The following is a 19053-nucleotide window of genomic DNA, read 5'->3' on the forward strand; positions in this document are numbered from 1 at the left end:
CACCAAAGGCAAGCCCGTCTGCGCCGTCCGCGCTCTGGTCGGGCGCAGGGCCCGTCCCCCTGGTTGTGGCACATTAGGCGGACTACAGTACTCGAGTAGGGTCTTACACGAACTTAACCCCGGCAGTAGGATACCACCATGCACCTGGTTGTCTTCTGATTGGGGAAGTAATTTAACAGAGGGCTCCCAGTGTAACTGTTGTCAGCTGCCCCTTCCGACCATCCTCAATCTGCCAATTCATAATGGTAAGATATCTCAGGATCATCTAAGTACAGGGACACATGGCCTTAGGGATCCGCTGAACTGTATACTGCTGAATGCCAGATCTCTAGTGAAACACAGTTTGGAATGTGCGCTCCTCTTGGAGGAGCATAAGATTAAAATTGCTTCTATCACTGAGACCTGGATGGATAGCAGCTCAGGGCCTGATCTGGTGAAAGCAACACCCCTAGGATTCCTTTGCCATACATTGAATCGGCCCAATAAGAGGGGGGATGGGCTTGCTATTATCTATCATGAAACACTCTCCCTTAAGGCGACTGCAGCCTCCAACCTGGCATGTGAGGCCTTAGCTTTTGAAATGTATGCTCACCTGCACAGACCCTTTAAAGGGCTATTATATACCGTCCCCCATGGCCCAAAGGTGGCTTTTTGGATTCATTAGGCACACTCCTGGAAGAAAGAGGGTGTTCAGAATCCTTCTCGGTAAAAGGAGATTTTAACTTCCACCTTGAAAATACCAATGATGGTGATACCTTTAGGCTCAATCAAATCATGAATGTTGGTGGTCTGACACAAAAGGTGAATGTGCAACTCATGAAAAGGGGCACACTTGAGATGGGATCCTCTCCAATAGTGAGGATATAGACGAGATCTCTGTCCTGCCGATCCCTTGGTCGGACCATTGCATGGTAAAGTTTGTACTTACATGCCCTTTGGCCCCCTCGGCTGGTCAGCTAAAACCCAAAGAAATTAGCACCAGATCCTGGGGAAACTGAATGTGGAGAATTTTAAAATGTTTCTAGAAAACTCAATTTATCAGGCCCACATGATGTAGAGGAGGCGACTATCACCTATAATAACTGGCTTTTGAAAGTCTGTGATCAACTTGTCCCCCTCAAGAAATGGAGTCCCAAACGGATGTCCCATTCTGCCCCCTGGTACACGGAGGAGCTGAGGGCCAAGAAACTGGTCTGCAAATATGCAGAGAGGACCTGGCGGAAATCATATGAGAACACCGAAAGGGAGAATTATAGACTATGTATCTCCAGGTACAAGCAAACACTTTTGGAAGCCAAAAGAGAGTATTTTTCGACACAAATTAAAAAGGCTGAGTCCAATTCCAAAGAACTGTTCAGAACAATTTCCAAATTAGCTAATCCCTCTACTCCTAAGAATCAGGGAGATGCTGAACTTGGCAACAAATTAGCTAGAATCTTCAAATCTAAAGTAGAAACTATTTTCTTCTCACTTACAGGTAGGATTAATGATACCTTGACGGTAATCAATCAACTAGACCACGGAAGCCTAGGCTCTTCGGCAGAAGGACTGGAACACTTCTCACCTATGAACAAATTAGATTTGGTGAAATCTTTGCTCAAAATAAAATTGGGGCCCCCAACGATCTGTGCCCTGCTGGTATCGCCACAAAAGTACCGGAAATTATTGGAAGGGTACTTACATCTTTGATTAATGCAGTCCTGCAGACAGGTAGCTTTCCCATAAACTGGAAGAAGGCCTCGGTGCTCCCTCTTTTAAAGAAGCATTCCCTTGATCCTAAGGACGTGAATAGCTACCACCCCATTTCCAGGCTCCCCCTACCAGGCAAGATTCTGGAGAAAGAGATGAATACTCAACTTAGTAATTTCATCTCTGTTAATAACTCCCTGGACCATTCACAATATGGGTTTAGAGCTTTTCACAGCACGGAACTTGTGTTAATTAAATCAACCGAGGAAATCAGAGAAGCCGTGGATAGGGGAGGAGATGCCATCTTAATCCTCCTTGACCTATCCGCGGCCTTTGATACGGTTCACCACACGGTTCTGATGAATAGGCTCTCGGATATTGGAGTGAGGGGTGTTGCCTGGAAATTGTTACAGTCTTTCCTATCTGATAGAGTTCCGACGGTGGATCTGGATGGAAACATCTCAGAACCTTTTTCCCTCCCCTGTGGGGTGCCACAAGGCTCGGCTCTAAGCCCTACGCTTTTTAACATCTATGTGGCACCCCTGACTAATGTCATCCAGTCTTTTGGTTTCCAGCTCACCTCCTATGCAGATGACACACAAATTGTGTTGTCGCTGACGGAGGGAGCAGAAAGGGAGGTAGGGGCGAGGTTCCATGATTGTATGAGTACGATCTCTACCTGGATGTCGTCCCATTGCTTAAAACTCAATTCTGCTAAAACTGAGGTGCTGCAATTTGGAAACAAACCGCAAAGTGGGACTCCTGACTGGTGGCCTCAGGACTTAGGATCATGCCCAATTCTTTCACAGAAAGCTAAGAATCTGGGAGTTCTGGTTGATAATAAACTCTCTATGCGGGACCAAGTCAATCAGGTAACCTCAGCATGTTTTATGGTCCTTAGAATCATTAAAAAAATCTAATTTTTTCTCTCAGCAGATAACCTAATGACGATCATCACTGCTCTCATTATGTCCCGTCTGGACTACTGCAACGGTCTTTATCTCAATGTTCAGAAACAACATATGAACAAGTTGCAATTGGTCCAGAATGCGGCAGCAAGAATGCTGACGGGAACCCCTAGGTTTGTTTCGATCAAAGGAGAACTCAAGAAACTGCATTGGCTTCCTGTCCCTCTTAGATCACGCTTTAAGGCACTAGGGGCCAGATGTAGGTAGGAAATATTTACCGATTCTTATTTACCGAATTTTACCGATTCGGTAAATAAGAATCGGTAAATAAGAAGGGGGGAGATGTAGGAACATCCAGATGTTCCTTTTACCGATTCGGTAAAAATCGGTATTTACCGATTCGGTAAATACCGACCGGTAATGCCCATTCATTCCTATGGGCTTTGAAGCCCATAGGAATGAATGGGCATTACCGGTCGGTATTACCGATTTTGACAAGGGTGCAGGGGGTGTCACTTTGACACCCTCTAGCACCCCCAAAAAAGGTTTGGGTGCCATGTGGCAGGCATACCTGCCCTAAGGGCAGGTCTGCCTGTCATATGGCACAGGTGTGCATGCATACATGTGCATGCACACCCGATTCGGTATTTTACCATCAAATAGAATTTGATGGTAAAATACCGATTCTTTAAGGCTTGTGGGACTCAGAAGAGTCCCACCTACATATCATATTTACCGATTCGGTAAAAATACCGATCGGTAAATTTACAGAATCGGTAAATTTACCGACCAGTAAATTTACCGATTCTGTAAATATCCTCCCCTACATGTCAAACTCCATTTACCGGTCGGTAACGGCCGAATTCGGCCGTTACCGACCGGTAAAACCCTACCTACATCTGGCCCTAGGTGTTGTCTTCAAAGCTGCTAATGGGGTTGGCCCGGAGTTTCTTCAATCTAGGCTCACATGGTATGCTCCAAGTAGAACTCTGCGTTCCTCTGGATCTAAATTAGTCCAATCCTCCACCTTCAAGAAAACGAATTGAGGAGGCAGAAGTTTCCTTTACTGTGCCTCCAAAGCCTGGAATGAACTCCCCCTTCATCTTAGAAATGCCCCAAACCTTGCCTCCTTTCTCAAGGATCTGAAAACATGGTTGTTCTCACTTTACTCCGCTAGCGCCCTCCAGGTAGTCAGTACTTAGCGCCAAGACACCCCAGGGTAGCAGTGCACTTTATAAGTACAATTAACATAACATTGGCATCTGGGAGCCTGCGCAGAGTGCACCAGTTGAGCATTTTGCGAGAGGAGCAAGACGAAGAGTCAGGTAAGTCGTAATTTAAATAATCTGTTATATATTTATGTCCCCCCGTTGCCGCCCTACCACGTCGCATCAGGAGCCACCACCACTGTATTTGAGACTACTACATACTCGCAGGGGCAGCTGGCACACCTCGCAGGTGGGGGAAGGCAGGCGCGGGGTTGGCTCGCGGGATGCTTTTAAAATAAATAAATAAAACGTACCTTGCCGCCGCCAGGTCCCACATCTTTTCTCCTGTTCATTTGTGTCCGTTTCCAGGTCGGAACAGGAAGCAGGTAGCCAAGATTCCACCCCTAAGCCAATCACAACACTCCTATGGAGCGTGGTGATTGGTCTGAGTGCTGTGACACGGCGCTCAGCCAGGGGCTGTAGGGGTGGCCATGTTCTCCATGCAGGCTGTAACGCAGCCTGCATGGAGATCAGGCGAGTGCGCATGACTGTTTTGTGCGGCCCGAGAGGGCCGGCCAAGCAGTCATTGCGCACAGGAGTGTCTACCACTCCTCCCCTGCAGCCCTGCAGCCCCGCCCCACCCCCTCCCGCACTTCAGCAGCAGGAGGAAAAAATAAAACGATAATAACATTCCGTTATTATCATTTTATCTTTTCCTTTCTTTGCTGCTCCTGGCAGTGGGGCGACGCTCCTCTGCCTAAGCAGAGGAGCCGCCACTCAATACTCGTATGTATTGTGTCCAATATAGGTACCTGTTTTGATGTTGACCCTGGAAATCAATCATTAAGCTGAAAAGTATTGGGGTCTATGATGGGTCTAATAAAATATCTTCACTGTTGGTTTCATTTTTCAGGAATCTCTGACAGGTAGCTATGGCTGCATCATGAGGAATATGCAAATGCAGGGAGATGATAACCAGAGTGCCCAGGGAAACAGTGAGGGGTATATTCTATATATGACAAATATTCCAAAGCTTTAGACAGAGTATCATCTTCAGAGTCAATGCAACAATCAAGACTTTCAGGTTTGGGTACCTTGGTGGTATATAAAATGTTCCAAAAATTAAGTTGCCTGCTAATAGATTTTGAAAATGTTCCAGGGTCTTGGTTTCCACGGTTTTGATTTTTAATTTCACAGGTTCAATCTACTTTTTGTTGCTTTCCTTATAATAGCTTGTGTCAAGAATTGGCTGAATGTGTCCTTTTTACAATTTGTACTTATCTCTTTAAGTAAGGTTTTATTTTTGATTTTCTGCTGTTTGGTTAACATATGTGATCCTGTTTATTTTTGCAGAGAGTCAATTTATATATCCTGTTTCAGATTAAGGCCATTTGAGGGATCCATTCTGGATATGTTCTTGAGCCTTCATGGCCATCAGCAGTCCCTTGAATATTATTGTGTCCATTTAAATGTTATGTGAGACGTAATCCCTTGGGTATTAGCCTATTTACCAACAAAGTCGCATTTTGTCTACTTTCTGGCTGTGGCAACAAGTCAGTCCCTTGGACAGGGAGTTCTATTAAACAGCAATGAGGTCATCATCAAGGAGTTGATTGCTCTTATTCACACATACTTAAAAAACCAACAAGTCATGCGTTAACAGGCACTTTCAGGTGCTCTGGGGGCAGGGTCGCATGCACCTCCAGCAAATACAATAAGTAATTTGCACTCCCTCACTCAAGTGGTTTGCACAGGTGTGGAATACCCACTGAGTGGTCTGGTGTTCATGTGTTTACGTAGTAACAGTCCGCTTTAAATGCTTCTGGCTTGTGAGAAGGACGAAACGACAGCTTCCAGCGTGGCTCGCCTTTCGCTCGAGTCCCACATGTGTTCGAATGCCAAAGCTTGACATCTGGCTCGAGCCTCAGTCTTTTGCCCGACCACTTAATAAAATGTGGCTACAGTCCCATTATTTGCCACTCTGCAGGCTTCTTGTTAACCCCTGTACTTGCCCATTCATCGTCATTGAGTCGGACTGGTCAAACACTCACATCCTTTGCCTGGAAGATTACTGTTCATTCATTTACACAGTTCTTTTTTTGAGTTTTAAGACCTGATCATCACTTTATTTTGCAGCATTCTGCTATAAACGGGTAGTGAAAAAAAAAGATTCAGGACGTGTTCTGTCTACTACAACCTCTGTGGTAGGTAGCCATGAGCCGTGTTTCTGCTCGTTAGCTGTAATATGTCTAAGAATGTCCTAGGGAGGAGATGTGGCCTAACAGCCAGAGTTCGCAATTGGGAAACCAGGTTCGGGTCTGAGCGTCAGCAGTGGCGAAACACAGGCCCCCGCAGCCTCCGTGGTGCGGGGGGCCGAGCTGCAGGGCCCCCCCTCAGCACAGTACCCTGGCCTGAGAGCTCTGGATTAAATCCATAGCGGGACCCTTCATGTGCCTTGCAGGAGAGCCCCCTCAAGTTTCATTATGCACCTGGGTGTCAGCTCAACATCCTGTGATTCCGGGCAAATCACGTAATCTCCCCCTGTCTAAAAAACCACCTTGAGTAATGTAACCTAGTGCTAATATAAAGAGCCCCAATCCCCTTGGGCCGAGTTCATACTATATAAACAGAATAAACCAGCTTCCAGGACCTGAGGTTATAGACGCCAAACAAACTCTCCAGCCCTGCTACTGGAATTTAATAGCGTTTTTTATTTAACACTTCAGATAATGTGTATTTACAAGCCGTTTGCGTTGCCGGTGCATCGTATTGTATTCTATTATCATTTATATTTCATGCCACTTGAGTAAACTTTTTTTGCTGCCATCTTTTTTCACCAAGCGGCTAGTACTTTCAGACCATAAAAAAGTCGTCTACTGACCTGTTCACTCCGGTGGGGTCCCTTACATTGAATATTAAAGAAATACCGAAAATCTAAACTCCCTTGAAAATCCGTAAATTCCGCTGTCGAAGAATACGACAGACTCTTATTTGTTTCTGTCTCTTCTGGAAACGGCCCGTCTATATTGTTGCAAATGTATGCAGAGAGTGCATCCGAAAAGCACAGGAGAACATGCCTTCAGCCTGCACATGAAAACAACTAAACTCTCCGTGCCTCGAACTTGTTTGCCAATATATATTTAAACAAGGGAAGACACCGCCGATGACCCTTGTAACGCACTCAAAGAATGCACCCGAGATAAACAGGTCAGACAGGTCAGCAGTATTTCTGCTTCCTGAGGGGATGAGGATCACCGCACATGGTCTCGCCCCTCCATCCCGCCCAGCTTGCACTTGAGATCATATATTTCGGGGGTGGGAGGAGTGTATTTTAGCTTTAGTCTGCGCCAGTGAAGTGAGCGCGCGCGCCCAGCCACAGACCATATACCTCGCGCGCCCTGGACGCACGCGCTGCCTTCCCTTCACGCCTGGACATGGGGTCCTCCACCCGGGCTGTCACGCGGCTCAGCTGGGGCGTGTGCGCACTTCCGTTGACACTTTTGCTTTCAACGCACGCCTTCCCCCAGACGAACATCAGAATTAGTCAAGGTGAGTAACGAGAGTGAATTTAATGTCAGGACAAGGTGGCTTTTTTCAGAGTTTGCGGTTTAATTTATTTAGACTTTTTTATGTTTTGGTATTCGAGAGTGGAAGCAAGCGTTGGTGCTGCAGAAATCTTTATTTTTTACAGTCTGTCTATGGAGTGCATGTAACTTTAATGTAATCCAAGTGGCAAGCAAAGTTTGCTCCAGTTTTGTGTATTACACTTTTAGTGCCCTACGCACCTATATTATGGGTAAAGTAAGAAGACTAAATATAAGTTTTTCTATTATTCAATGCCATTGCTTAAATTAATGTACTGTTAATTGCTACAAAAGATATAAAAGTCCAACATTGTTGCAGCCCCTTTACAGCGTTACATCACTTCATAAATGTTCCAGCGTTCTATAACTATCACAAACATTTGAAAGCAGAAACATTCACTTGAAAATGCTTTTTATGCCAAAGAAAACTCCCAATTTTGTGTGTGTGTGTGGGGGGGGGGGTTCTTAGCGAATTTTTTTGGGTCTCAATCTTCTTGATGGTTAAAAGCTTGCAACGTTTTGCAGGAAATATCATGTTTGCAAAGGAAAAGCTTTACTGCCCTAATCATGCATGGTATGATAAAGAAATCTATATCAGAAGTTTCCTGTGTCTTGATTTCATACAGTGTAATGATGACCAGTTAATTTCGCCCTTTTGGCTAGAGGAGTTTGCACTTACATTTGCTTTTACTGACCAGTGCAAAACAGCATTTGCACTGGCCAACTATTGCAAGAATGACATGGTCAGTTTGTGTAAATGATAATGAAGAATTGATCATCCGGGCAGAGCTTTATGTGGGCCGGGTCCTGCCGGTGCCCAGTACCAGCAGTTCTAAAAAGCAGGTAGTGAGACGGGTGCCTATCCAGCTCTCCATTATTGCCCTCACATTTAGGATGAAAAAAACACATCTTAACTTTGCAGGAGAACCACCCTTCACTAACTTTGAAGTAACCTAAAAGAGACTTGCTATAGTTCTTTCACAGTCTCATCATTTCAGAACTGAAGCATTTAAATATTTTATATAATGAAGCAATAGTTGTTACTTACTTATCTTATGCAACCAATGATAAAGCCAATAGTCCCGGCTTCTTGTAGGTATAATGTTACTTGTTATATAGTGTATCTAGATGTAATGACAGAAGCAGCAAAATACCACTGGGGCGGCACACTATGCTAAGCACAGATTTTCGGCTAACGGATTTTTAAGCAACGCCCTTATTTACATTGGCCACACCCTTAATTACAAATACCACGCCCCTTTGAGAGTACCCCAAGTTTTTTCATCCCACTTAAAGCCCTGGATCCGGGGCCAGTATAAAATTACTGGTCATTTGTGCAGGGCATGTAATCCAGCCCCTGAAAAGGTAGAGTTAAATAGTTGTCCTTAAACTCCGTGAAAAGTATAGCTGGAATTAATGTACAGAATGTTGTTTTTAGATTAAATACATCTTGGAATACTAAAATTAAGTAGATTTACAGGACCATTATTATACAGAAAGTGTGCATTTACGGCATGTTTTCTAAATATTTAGAAGTTTTCATGGGCTGAGTTGGATGGTTGTTTTGGAAAATGTGGGCCGAAATGGGTTTATGATTCTAGGAATCCCATTCTTTTCACAGTGGGGTGTATTTGAGTAGAGCTGATGACTCCAGAATATACCCCGGCAAAAACATGAATTCCAGCCCCACATTGTAGCAAGTCTTAAGTAAAATAGGTCAGTTGAAGCATGGTTGGGTCATAGCATTCCTTCTGCTCTGAAAGTAACCCTGAACCTCAGTGATGTAGCGCAAATGGATTGCCCCCCACAAAATATGATGAGGGGCACCCGAGTCTCCCATATCTCACAGATATTCATTTGTCTTGTGCTGAATGGAGGCTCCTGAATGGGTGGGGAACCCCTGAAGCATTGCCATCCCAACCACAGGGGTTGCTGAAGCCTGTGGTACGCCCCTGCCTAACCTACAGCCCACCAGTTAAATGTCAGAGTGATAGCATGGCCTGTCCAGCCGTGGTAGGCGCAATCTGTCTCAGACTGGCGTTCCCTTCACCCTTGATATTTGATTAATAAGATAGCTAGTAAATGTCTGGATCAATGCAGAAACACCACGAGAAGGCTTTCTCCAGCTCCCTTGAACATAATGGAGTAGCTATCAATGGCGTAGCATATGCAGTGGCACCAGGGCCTGGGGGCATAAGGGGGCACACAGCAGGCCACATTACTTTCTTGCGCCAGGCACCATGGTGGCCTCATTACTTGCATTGCTAGCCACTCATGGAGTATTGGTACGTGGGGAAGACGTTTTGTGGGATTCAACAGTCATGTCCCTAAGCAAACAGGCTCTCAAAAGCAGGCAGAATGCAAACCTGTTAGTGGTGCTTTTCCTGACACGTTGGGCAAATGAGGAGGCGTGCTTCTGAGCCCCCCTTTCATCGCTGGATAGACAAACTGGACCGACCCGCTGCCTATGAATCAGTTCATAAATCTTTTGATCTTTTTGAACTTCTGGAACTGCCGAGTTCAAGTTCAGTAATTTGTATAGCGCACTACTCACCTAGAGGGTCTCAAGGCGCTTGGGGGAGGGTGTGTGCGTTACTTATCGAATAGCCAGGTTTTTAGCTGCTTTCTGAAGGAGAGGTGGTTCTGAGTAAGGCGGAGGTGAGTGGGGAGAGAGTTCCAGGTTTTGGCCGCTAAGTAGGAGAAGGTTCTTCCCCCCATGGCGGATCTATGGATGCGCGGAATTGCTGCGAGGGCTTGATTGGAAGAACGTAGTTTGCGAGTGGGGGTGTAGAAGGACAGTCGTGTGTTGAGGCATTCGGGTCCTAGATCGTAGAGGGCTTTGTGTGCGTGGGTGAGGAGACGGAACGTTATTCTCTTGACGGGAAGCCAGTGGAGATCTTTCAGGTGACCGGAAATGTGAGCTTGACGGGGTAAGTCCAGTATGAGTCTGGCTGAGGCGTTTTTGATGCGTTGAAGTTTTTTCTGTAGTTTGCCTGTGGTTCCGGCGTAGAGTGTGTTTCCATAATCTAGTCGGCTAGTGACTAGTGCGTGGGTGACTGTCTTTCTTGTTTCGGTAGGGATCCAGCGGAAGATCTTTTTGAGCATGCGTAGGATGTTGAAGCATGATGATGAGACAGCGTTGACTTGTCTGGTCATCGAGAGGGAGGAGTCCAGGATGAAGCCCAGATTCTGTGCGTGGTCTGTAGGTATGGGTGCTGTGCCCAGAGCCGGTGGCCACCATGAGTCGTCCCATGCAGAGGGGGACGATCCTAAGATGAGGACTTCCGTTTTGTCCGAGTTTAGTTTTAAACGGCTGTTCTTCATCCATTCGGCTACTTCTTTCATTCCTTCGTGTAGATTGGTTTTGGCGGTGTTGGGGTCGTTGGTGAGGGAGAGGATTAGCTGGGTGTCGTCAGCGTAGGAGATGATATTGAGGTTGTGTTGACGCGCGATGGTTGCGAGGGGACTCATGTATACGTTGAAGAGGGTGGGACTGAGTGATGATCCTTGTGGTTCGCCGCAGATGACTTTGGTGGCCTCTGATTTGAATGGGGGGAGGCGGACTCTCTGGGTTCTTCCGGCGAGGAACGAGATGATCCAGTCCAATGCTTTTCCTTGTATTCCGACGTTGCTGAGGCGTTGTATGAGGGTGTTGTGACAGACTGTGTTGAAGGCGACGGAGAGGTCAAGTAGGATGAGGGCAACTGTTTCTCCGTTGTCCAGTAGCGTTCGGATGTCGTCTGTAGCAGCGATGAGGGCTGTTTCGGTGCTGTGTTTGGCTCGAAAGCCGGACTGTGAAGGGTCGAGAGAATTGTTGGATTCTAGGTAGGCGGCGATTTGATTATTGACGGCTTTCTCGATGACTTTGGCCGGGAAGGGGAGGAGTGAAATGGGGCGGTAGTTCTTGAGTTCAGAGGGGTCCGCTGTGGGTTTCTTCAGGAGAGCGCTGAGTTCGGCATGTTTCCAGCTATCTGGGAAGGTAGCGGCGTTGAAGGAGCAGTTGATGACATCGCGGAGATGGGGTGCGATGATGGAGTCTGCTTTGTTGAAGATGTGGTGGGGGCATGGGTCAGTAGGTGAACCTGAGTGAATGGAGTTCATCAGACGGATGGTGTCTTCGGTAGTGATTGGGTTCCAGGCGCAAAGGTTGTGAGAGTGCTGTTTTGGTTCGTGGGTGGGTGGAGTGGGCTGTTCTTCGGGCAGATTTTCAAAGCTGTTATGAATGTCGGCGATTTTGTTGTGGAAGAAAGAGGATAGAGAGTCGCAGAGGTCTTGGGAGGGAGTGATGTCGTTTGTGCCGGCGGTGGGGTTGGTGAATTCTTTGACGATGTTGAATAGTTCTTTGCTGTTGTGGGCGTTGTTGTCGAGTCGATCCTTGAATGCTGATTTTTTTGGTGGATCGGATCAATTGGTGGTGTTTGCGGGTGGCGTCCTTGAAGGTGGACAGGTTGGTAGTGGTTGGGTTTTTTCTCCAGGTTTTCTCGAGGGTACAACATAACTTCTTGGATTTCTTAAGGTCGTCGTTGACCCAGGGGGCTTTTCTGCGACCTTGTATGATCTGGTGGTTTTTCGAGGGTGCTAATTCATTAGCGCTGTGGGTGATCCATTGTGTGAGTTTGGTGGCAGCTTGGTTTGGGTCCGATGAAGTGGCAGGGGGGTTTTGGTTAAGCGAGGTGAGGAGTTGGTCGGAGGTGATTTTGTTCCAGTTTCTTCGAGGAATCGGTTGTGGGGGGTTGTGGGTCGGGGTCTTTTTGTAACTGGAGCTTGAAACCAGCATGGTCCCCACAATGGTGGCCTCCGGAGCTGGGATCCCCCCCCAAACCGGTGATGAAGGTGCGCAATTTGGGAGTTATCTTCGATGACAAACTGACCTTTCACCACCACGCCAATGCCGTGACATCATCTGCATTCTTTGTACTCAAAAAAATCAAGAAACTTCTTCCATATCTACCTCAGTCAGCTGGCAAAACCCTCATTAGTACCCTTGTATTCTCAAAAACGGACTATTGTAACTCTCTGCTTCTTAATGCGCAGGAAGGAGTCCTTAATAAATTCCAGACCGTTCAAAACGCGGCTGCAAGAATTTTACTTTCAATCCCCAAATTCACATCGGTATCCCACCGCATCAAAGAGCTCCACTGGCTCCCAATCAGGAACCGAATAAAATTCAAGGCTCTTTGTATAGCTTACAAGACCCTTAATTGCCCAGGGCCTAAGTTCCTAAAAATGGCTCTTCATCCTCCGGAGCATAGTAGAACACTTCGATCTTCTACTACTTGCATGCTCTCTGTCCCTCGGACAAAAAAGGCCACTTGGGGAGACAGGTGCTTTACTACAGCTACGGCCAAACTATGGAATACCCTCCCTCTGCATATCAAAACTGCCCCCACCCTCATCAAATTCCGAAAGAGCCTCAAGACATGGTTTTTCTCCTCTGCCTAACTACCCTCAAAGAGTAAGGAGTTTCTGATCACTAGCGCCGAGACACCCGTATGGGTATTTGCGCGCTTTAAAAATAGCAAAAATAAATAAATAAAATAAATAACTGAAGTGAACGCAGCTGTGGTCCGTCCAGTGGAGAGCTGTGGTGTGATCGAAGGAGATGTGTTTGCTGGAGGTGAATATGGGGTCGAGCGTGTGTCCGGCAAGGTGGGTGGGGGTGTCAACAAGTTGTTTCAGTCCAAGATTGTTCAGGTTGTCCAGGAGTGTGGTAGTGTTGTTGTCGTTGTTCTTTTCCAGGTGGAAGTTGAGGTCTCCCAGTAGAATGTAGTTCTCGGAGGTGAGGGCATGTGGGCTGATGAAGTCAGTGATGTCTTCGTTGAATTGTGTGCGGGATCCTGGTGGTCTGTAGATGAGGGTGCCTCTAAGTGTGGTCCTGGGGTCGGAGTGGATCTGGAAGTGAAGGTGTTCGGCGGTAGTGAGGTTATCGACGGAGCTGGTCGTGATTCGGATGGTGTTTTTATGGACGATGGCGATGCCTCCTCCTGTTTGGTTAGTGCGGTCTTTTCGGATGATCTTGTAAGCGTCCGGGATGGCTATGGCGATGTCGGGCGCTGATGAGGCGTTCATCCAGGTTTCTGTAAGGAAGGCGACGTCCGGTTATGCAGTGTCGAGAAGGTCCCAGAGTTCAGTGGCGTGTCTGTGGACCGAGCGTGTGTTCAGCAGGATGCATTTCAGGTGGTTAGAGACAGAGCTGTGTTTGCAGTTTGTGGGTTTGGTGAGGGTCCTGATGCAGGCGAACTTGCAGGAGTGGCAGGCGAAGGGTCCATGGGTGTGTCCTGGGGTGGCTTCGCAGCATTGTGGTGTGCGGCCGGGGTTAAGGGCAAAGAGGGTAGCGGCGTCATACGTTATGCGGGTCGGGAGAGGAGTGCGAGGACCAGGGGGTCTGGCGCTGGGCGCGGTCCAGGCGTGGACGGGCGTAGACGGGCTTACCTTTGGCGCACCTTCGGGGCGCATGGGGCGCGCCCTCAGCGCGTGAACGCTGCGCGCAAAAGCATATGTCATGTATGGATAGTGGAAGGGGAGGGGCGAGGGAGGAGCAGCTGGGAGGCGGGTACGTGGTGGCTATCCGTCCAGGGGGCACGACAACAACAACAAAAATGGCTGCAAGCCAAAAACCGAAACAGGATTGGGGTAAAGACACAGTGGGCGCGAAGCAAATGCCAGTGGACACAGATGATCAGGCACAGATGATTTAAATAGGCAGCACTACACAGTTGGAAATATAGTAAAAGCGCTATATGGCAATCTAGTGCTACGATTTAAAATCAGATTGGCAGATATGACACAAACGGGTAATTTAGCGCTGCGATGTAATTCAGTTTGACAAATATAAAAACAAAGCAGGCAATCTAGCGCTGAGATAACTTCTAATGCTCAGATTGGCAAATAAGACACAAACGGGTACTTTAGCGCTGCTATGTAATTTACTTTGGCTAATAATACACAGAGCAGGCAATCTAGCCCTGAGATAACTTCTAAATGCTCAGTCAGGCAGTCGCAAGTCTTGCGGTGTAGCGTTACGATACCACTCGGTGGGGAGAGCAGGGAGCAGCGTGTAGAGCGGCCGCTTCTGATGGGAGTCAGGGCGGTCACCCTTCTGTGAGACCACTTTCTGGTTGGCTCTGAGAAAAGGATCCATAGGAATATTGTGGAAGAGAATCCACTGTGATCTTTTTTTGAACCCTGTGGAGAAGCCTCTTTTGCTGGGTTTTTCCTTTGTCGCCCACATTTTTGAAATTATTTACATCGCATTTTTGCTTCCATTATCATGGGTGCTTTGTCCCACCCCCTCATTGTACTTTTCCGCCCTGATGAAGGTGTAGCCCCGGCTGGGGCAACACACCGAAACGCACATTGGCGTTACTCGTGTGGGGGCTGCTGGATTGTTTCTATCCCTACCCCCTGATGACTTGCTTCCACTCTGTCATCTGACCATCTTGTGGCTGTTATGCACAATTTTAAATTCTATATTGTTTTGTGAAACTATGTGAATGATGTGCAAGTCATTATGATGAATTCTGGGAATGCATGATGTTATGAGTGTGTTGTTTGAATTAGGTGTGTGGGACTGAATTTTTGATTTTTGTCTTATCAAACTATAATGTGTCTTGATAATCATTTTGTGTATTTATAAATTGTTGAAATGACTGTGCAAAAATTAATAAAACTATCATGCATTTTGTAAAACTTGATGGGATCTTTCACTTTTGTCCTTGATCTGCTCCAGAGATAGTGGATGAGTTTTAGGACACTTTTCCAGGGCCTTGCGTTGAAAACACGGGGCAGGTAGTTACTTGTGTCTTTAGTGGTGTATGAAGTGACATTATTTGAAATTGCATCAAAACAGTTAGCAACTCTGTCATATTTTAATGGAACATAAGAACATTCCCCTTGTGCCAAGACCAGTGAGACCACATGTTGAATAGAGGTAAGTGGCATGCAAAGATATGTGTTCTGAGATGTACATGTTTTACAGCTGTAATTCTTAAGCCCAGTGATAACAAACTGCAAGTCACAAGTGTAAAATAGTGAAGGTGTTGCGCTATGCGCATTTGCATAGTGCATTTCTATCATCCCAAGCAGATTCTGACTCTGGGCGTTGATCAATGGCTCCAAGGTACTCATTAGCGTGGAATAAACTTAGGAGATGTAGCCATACATGAGTCCTCTTAGCAGGGGATGAGAAGGTTGATGAGAGACCATCAACCATTTTCCTGGGGAAAACTGATTAACATCAGTCAGTGTTCTTTCAATAAGAACTGCATAGAGTGTTCAACATCAGTCAGTTATATCCCACCTGCATTCCCAGTTCATTCTCACCCAGTTTTGTAATTAGAACTCTCTTATGTAGATCAAGACTGCAGTCCAGGTTGTGTTGGTTGCATGGTACCTGGGCTTGATGAGCTGTCATCATCGATCTACTCTGCCTGCTACTTGTACCACTGCTTTCTTTCCTATGTATGGCCATACATTTGACCTCTACCTATCTCTGGACCAATTGTTCCAAGGAGAGGTGCTGAAGGGAATTCCCGGGGCATTGCTGTAGCCTTCTTCACCATCGGTAGGTTCAGATCAATAAATATGGTGCCCATTTTCTTAGGTTTTGGGTATAGGAAAAGCAGCCGCGGGCCGTGGAGGGAGTTACGGTGGGGCAGGGAGGCGGGGAGGGGGAGAGGCAGGGTGGAGAGGGCTAAAAACCGGCATATGGATAATTACAGGTAAGTAAAAAATTTAAATAATAAAACGAATTTCGTAGCGCGCACTGCATTGCAAAATGGGATGCAGTGCGCGCTACGAAATTCGTTTTATTAATTAAATTGTTCACTTACCTGTAATTATCCATATGCCGGTTTTTAGCCCTCTCCACCCTGCCCCTCCCCCTCCCCGCCTCCCTCCCCACTGTAACTCCCTCCACGGCCCGCGGCTGAGGAAAAGGTAAAACAGACAACCCTCAGGATTAAATAGCCCAGTCCTCACGGTGGATGCCATCAACTTGTCAAGGATTCCCTCAGAAATCAATCAACACTGGACACTGCCACACCATGTAGTAGAACCCATCTTCAATTAAGGAACACCTGAGGTACAAGGATAATGCTGCTGAAAGATATTTTCCATTTTCCTGGGAGTTAGGTTGATTCAAGGTCAAATGTATGAATGTTTAGACTCTAGCCTTTAAAACATAAATACATAAATAGTTTTACTTTAAGATTGACCCACTCCAGAACCCCCCCCCCAGTTCTACTAACACAAACTCAGTCTTCTTGTCATACCGCAGAACACAAACACTTGAATGTACGATATCAATACTTCTTCCCTAGCCTCCTAAACTCTGGAGTATCTGAAGATATAAGCTATGATGGAGGTTTATTGCATCACTAACCCAAGCATTTACAAAAAGAAATTGCCAAGGTACACGTAACGTCTAAAAATGCCATGCTCAACAAAAGTGCAAGTGCATTATTGCGATGCTGTATATCATATTTTATAAAAAGCGGTTTTAAGATGAAGCAACAAGATTGATAAAAATGACGACAAACAATTAAAAAATGAACATTACGATTTTAAAACTTGAATTCACATGTGATGTTATTCTCCATATCCGAAAAAGCAATACATTTCTCTGCCCTGAGATAACGACCATTTAAGGCTACCAGGAATTGTAATAATAATAAGCATAAATGGGCATCTGGAAGTGCTGAAATGTGTGGGAACACCCTCTATTTTCCCAAGATTCGAACATATAATTTGCAGACGGTCCATTCCCTGCATACTCTATATCGGCCAATCTAGACTCCCTTCTGCTGGTCATATGTAATTCACTTTTCAAACCGTGGGAGGCCTCTGACATCTTAAATGTCTCAATTTTTGGGGCTGCGCAATGGTACCTAACCTAGTTCTGACCTGCCCTGTCCACCTTAACTAACTTTTTCCTATTTCAGAAGCACAGAGAACTGATACCTTCTGTACCTTCGAGGACCAAAGATGATCCCAGAATCACAGGGTTGCTTTGTAGGCCAAGAAATTCCAGGCCTGCAGATCCCCTTCCAGTCTTAATGACAGGCCCAGCTCACCTTTTGGGGGACCTAGCAGTTTTTTCAGACACTTTGCTCTCACACCCCTCCCAGCTTCCCTCCATACGTAGGGACAATACCTCAGCCTGTATAGACATTGAGATGGGACCATTGCATTGTAAACTAGATGGATCACCAAAGATATTCCTAAAGCAAACTAGGCCCCTTATAGTTGCTGCTACCGCCGTCTCAAACAACTCCTTGTTTAGGGCGTAGATCAGCTTTTTTGCAATCGTCATACCTAAGTATTTATAGGAAAATACCATCTCCACCATCCTATTACTCAGGGACCACTTAAACGGTTTGTATTTCTTCCCGAAAGGGATTATTTTTTATTTTATCCAAATCCACCTTCAGTTGGTTAGACTCACAGTAACTGTTGAATCTATTCAATCTCCTCTGTAGTCCTACTTTGGTCAAATCTAGAATCGCCAGATCATCTGCATAACATAGGCACAGTACATGTCAACCCCCTATTTTTGGGGGAAATGGCCGAGTAGCAGCCAATACCCCCCGAAGGTCTGCTAGGAACAAGAAAAACAATGTGGGGGCAAGACGCAGCACTGCCTTAACACATGTTCTAGAGATATTCTTTCTGAGAGGGCCCTTCCAAATCAAGCTCCACTCGGGCCTAATTTAGAGAACATAATTCTTGCAAGATTACGAATAAGCATTGGGGAATATCCTGCTGTCGTAATTTAGCCCAGAGTATACTGATGGTCTACCAAACCAAAAGCTGAGCTAAAATCAACAAAACAACAGATGAACTCCCTGTAGTTTCCTTCGCCTTTTGCCCCAGGGCCCACAGCTGCAGCAGTGATCTATCATTGAATTCCCACACTTGCAACCCCCTTGTTCCATTGTGATTATTCCATTACCGTCAATCCAATTCTTTAATGAGATGATAATGACCTTGGAAAACAATTTTGCACCAACATCTAGCAGGCTTTTCAATCGGTTGTTACCAGGTACATTCAACTCCCCTTTCTTATGTATCGGTCTAATTATTGCACCTTTCCAGCTGGACGGAAATATATCTAACTTAGTTATGGCTATAAAAACCTTTGAAAAGGAAGTTGCCCACCAGATTGGGTTAGTCTTAATCACAATTGCGAGGAGATTATCTGGCCCAGCTGCCGTGGTTAGATTTAGAGTAGTAAACAACTCGGCTACAGATTGAGCAGACAAAGACGCCAATGCTTCGACCCCAATTTTGGCCAATTGTGCCTCACAGTTCGAAAACTGCACTTTTAGGTAAGTCACTGTGTTTTTACCTTCCAACTCTCCAGCAGCACCTAAAATACGTGCATTGATTCTGTATAAATTGCCTGCAGAGTCTTCTGCCCAGTACTCGCTCTGAAAGTTTTTGCTCCGTGGTCTTTATAGCATCTCTGTTAGGGTGTGCTACTGAATTCTCTATTTGTTTGATCCTATCCATTAGTTTTCTGTGGTCATGCCTCAGTAAGATGACATCTCTGATCACCATACCTATATTGGTTGATAGGGTTTATCAAGTTGTCACATTGGTTTCTAGGATCCTCTCAAGTTAGTCAGTGTTGATGCTCGGGGTACAGCAGTCTGCTGTTATAGT

The 19053-nt window shown here is 46.0% G+C and overlaps 1 protein-coding gene across 1 annotated transcript in view; it reads left to right on the forward strand.

The window, feature by feature from the left end:
- Positions 1-7155: 7155 nt before the first annotated feature.
- Positions 7156-19053, forward strand: part of CLEC19A (C-type lectin domain containing 19A) — a 195807-nt gene continuing 183909 nt past the window's right edge. The window contains exon 1 of the mRNA XM_078664223.1: positions 7156-7354. Coding sequence (XP_078520349.1) covers positions 7240-7354 — 115 coding nt within the window. The 5' untranslated portion in view covers positions 7156-7239. The remainder of the gene's footprint in view (positions 7355-19053) is intronic.

Source organism: Lissotriton helveticus, chromosome 10 (assembly GCF_964261635.1).
Source record: "Lissotriton helveticus chromosome 10, aLisHel1.1, whole genome shotgun sequence".
Lineage (NCBI taxonomy): Eukaryota > Metazoa > Chordata > Amphibia > Caudata > Salamandridae > Lissotriton > Lissotriton helveticus.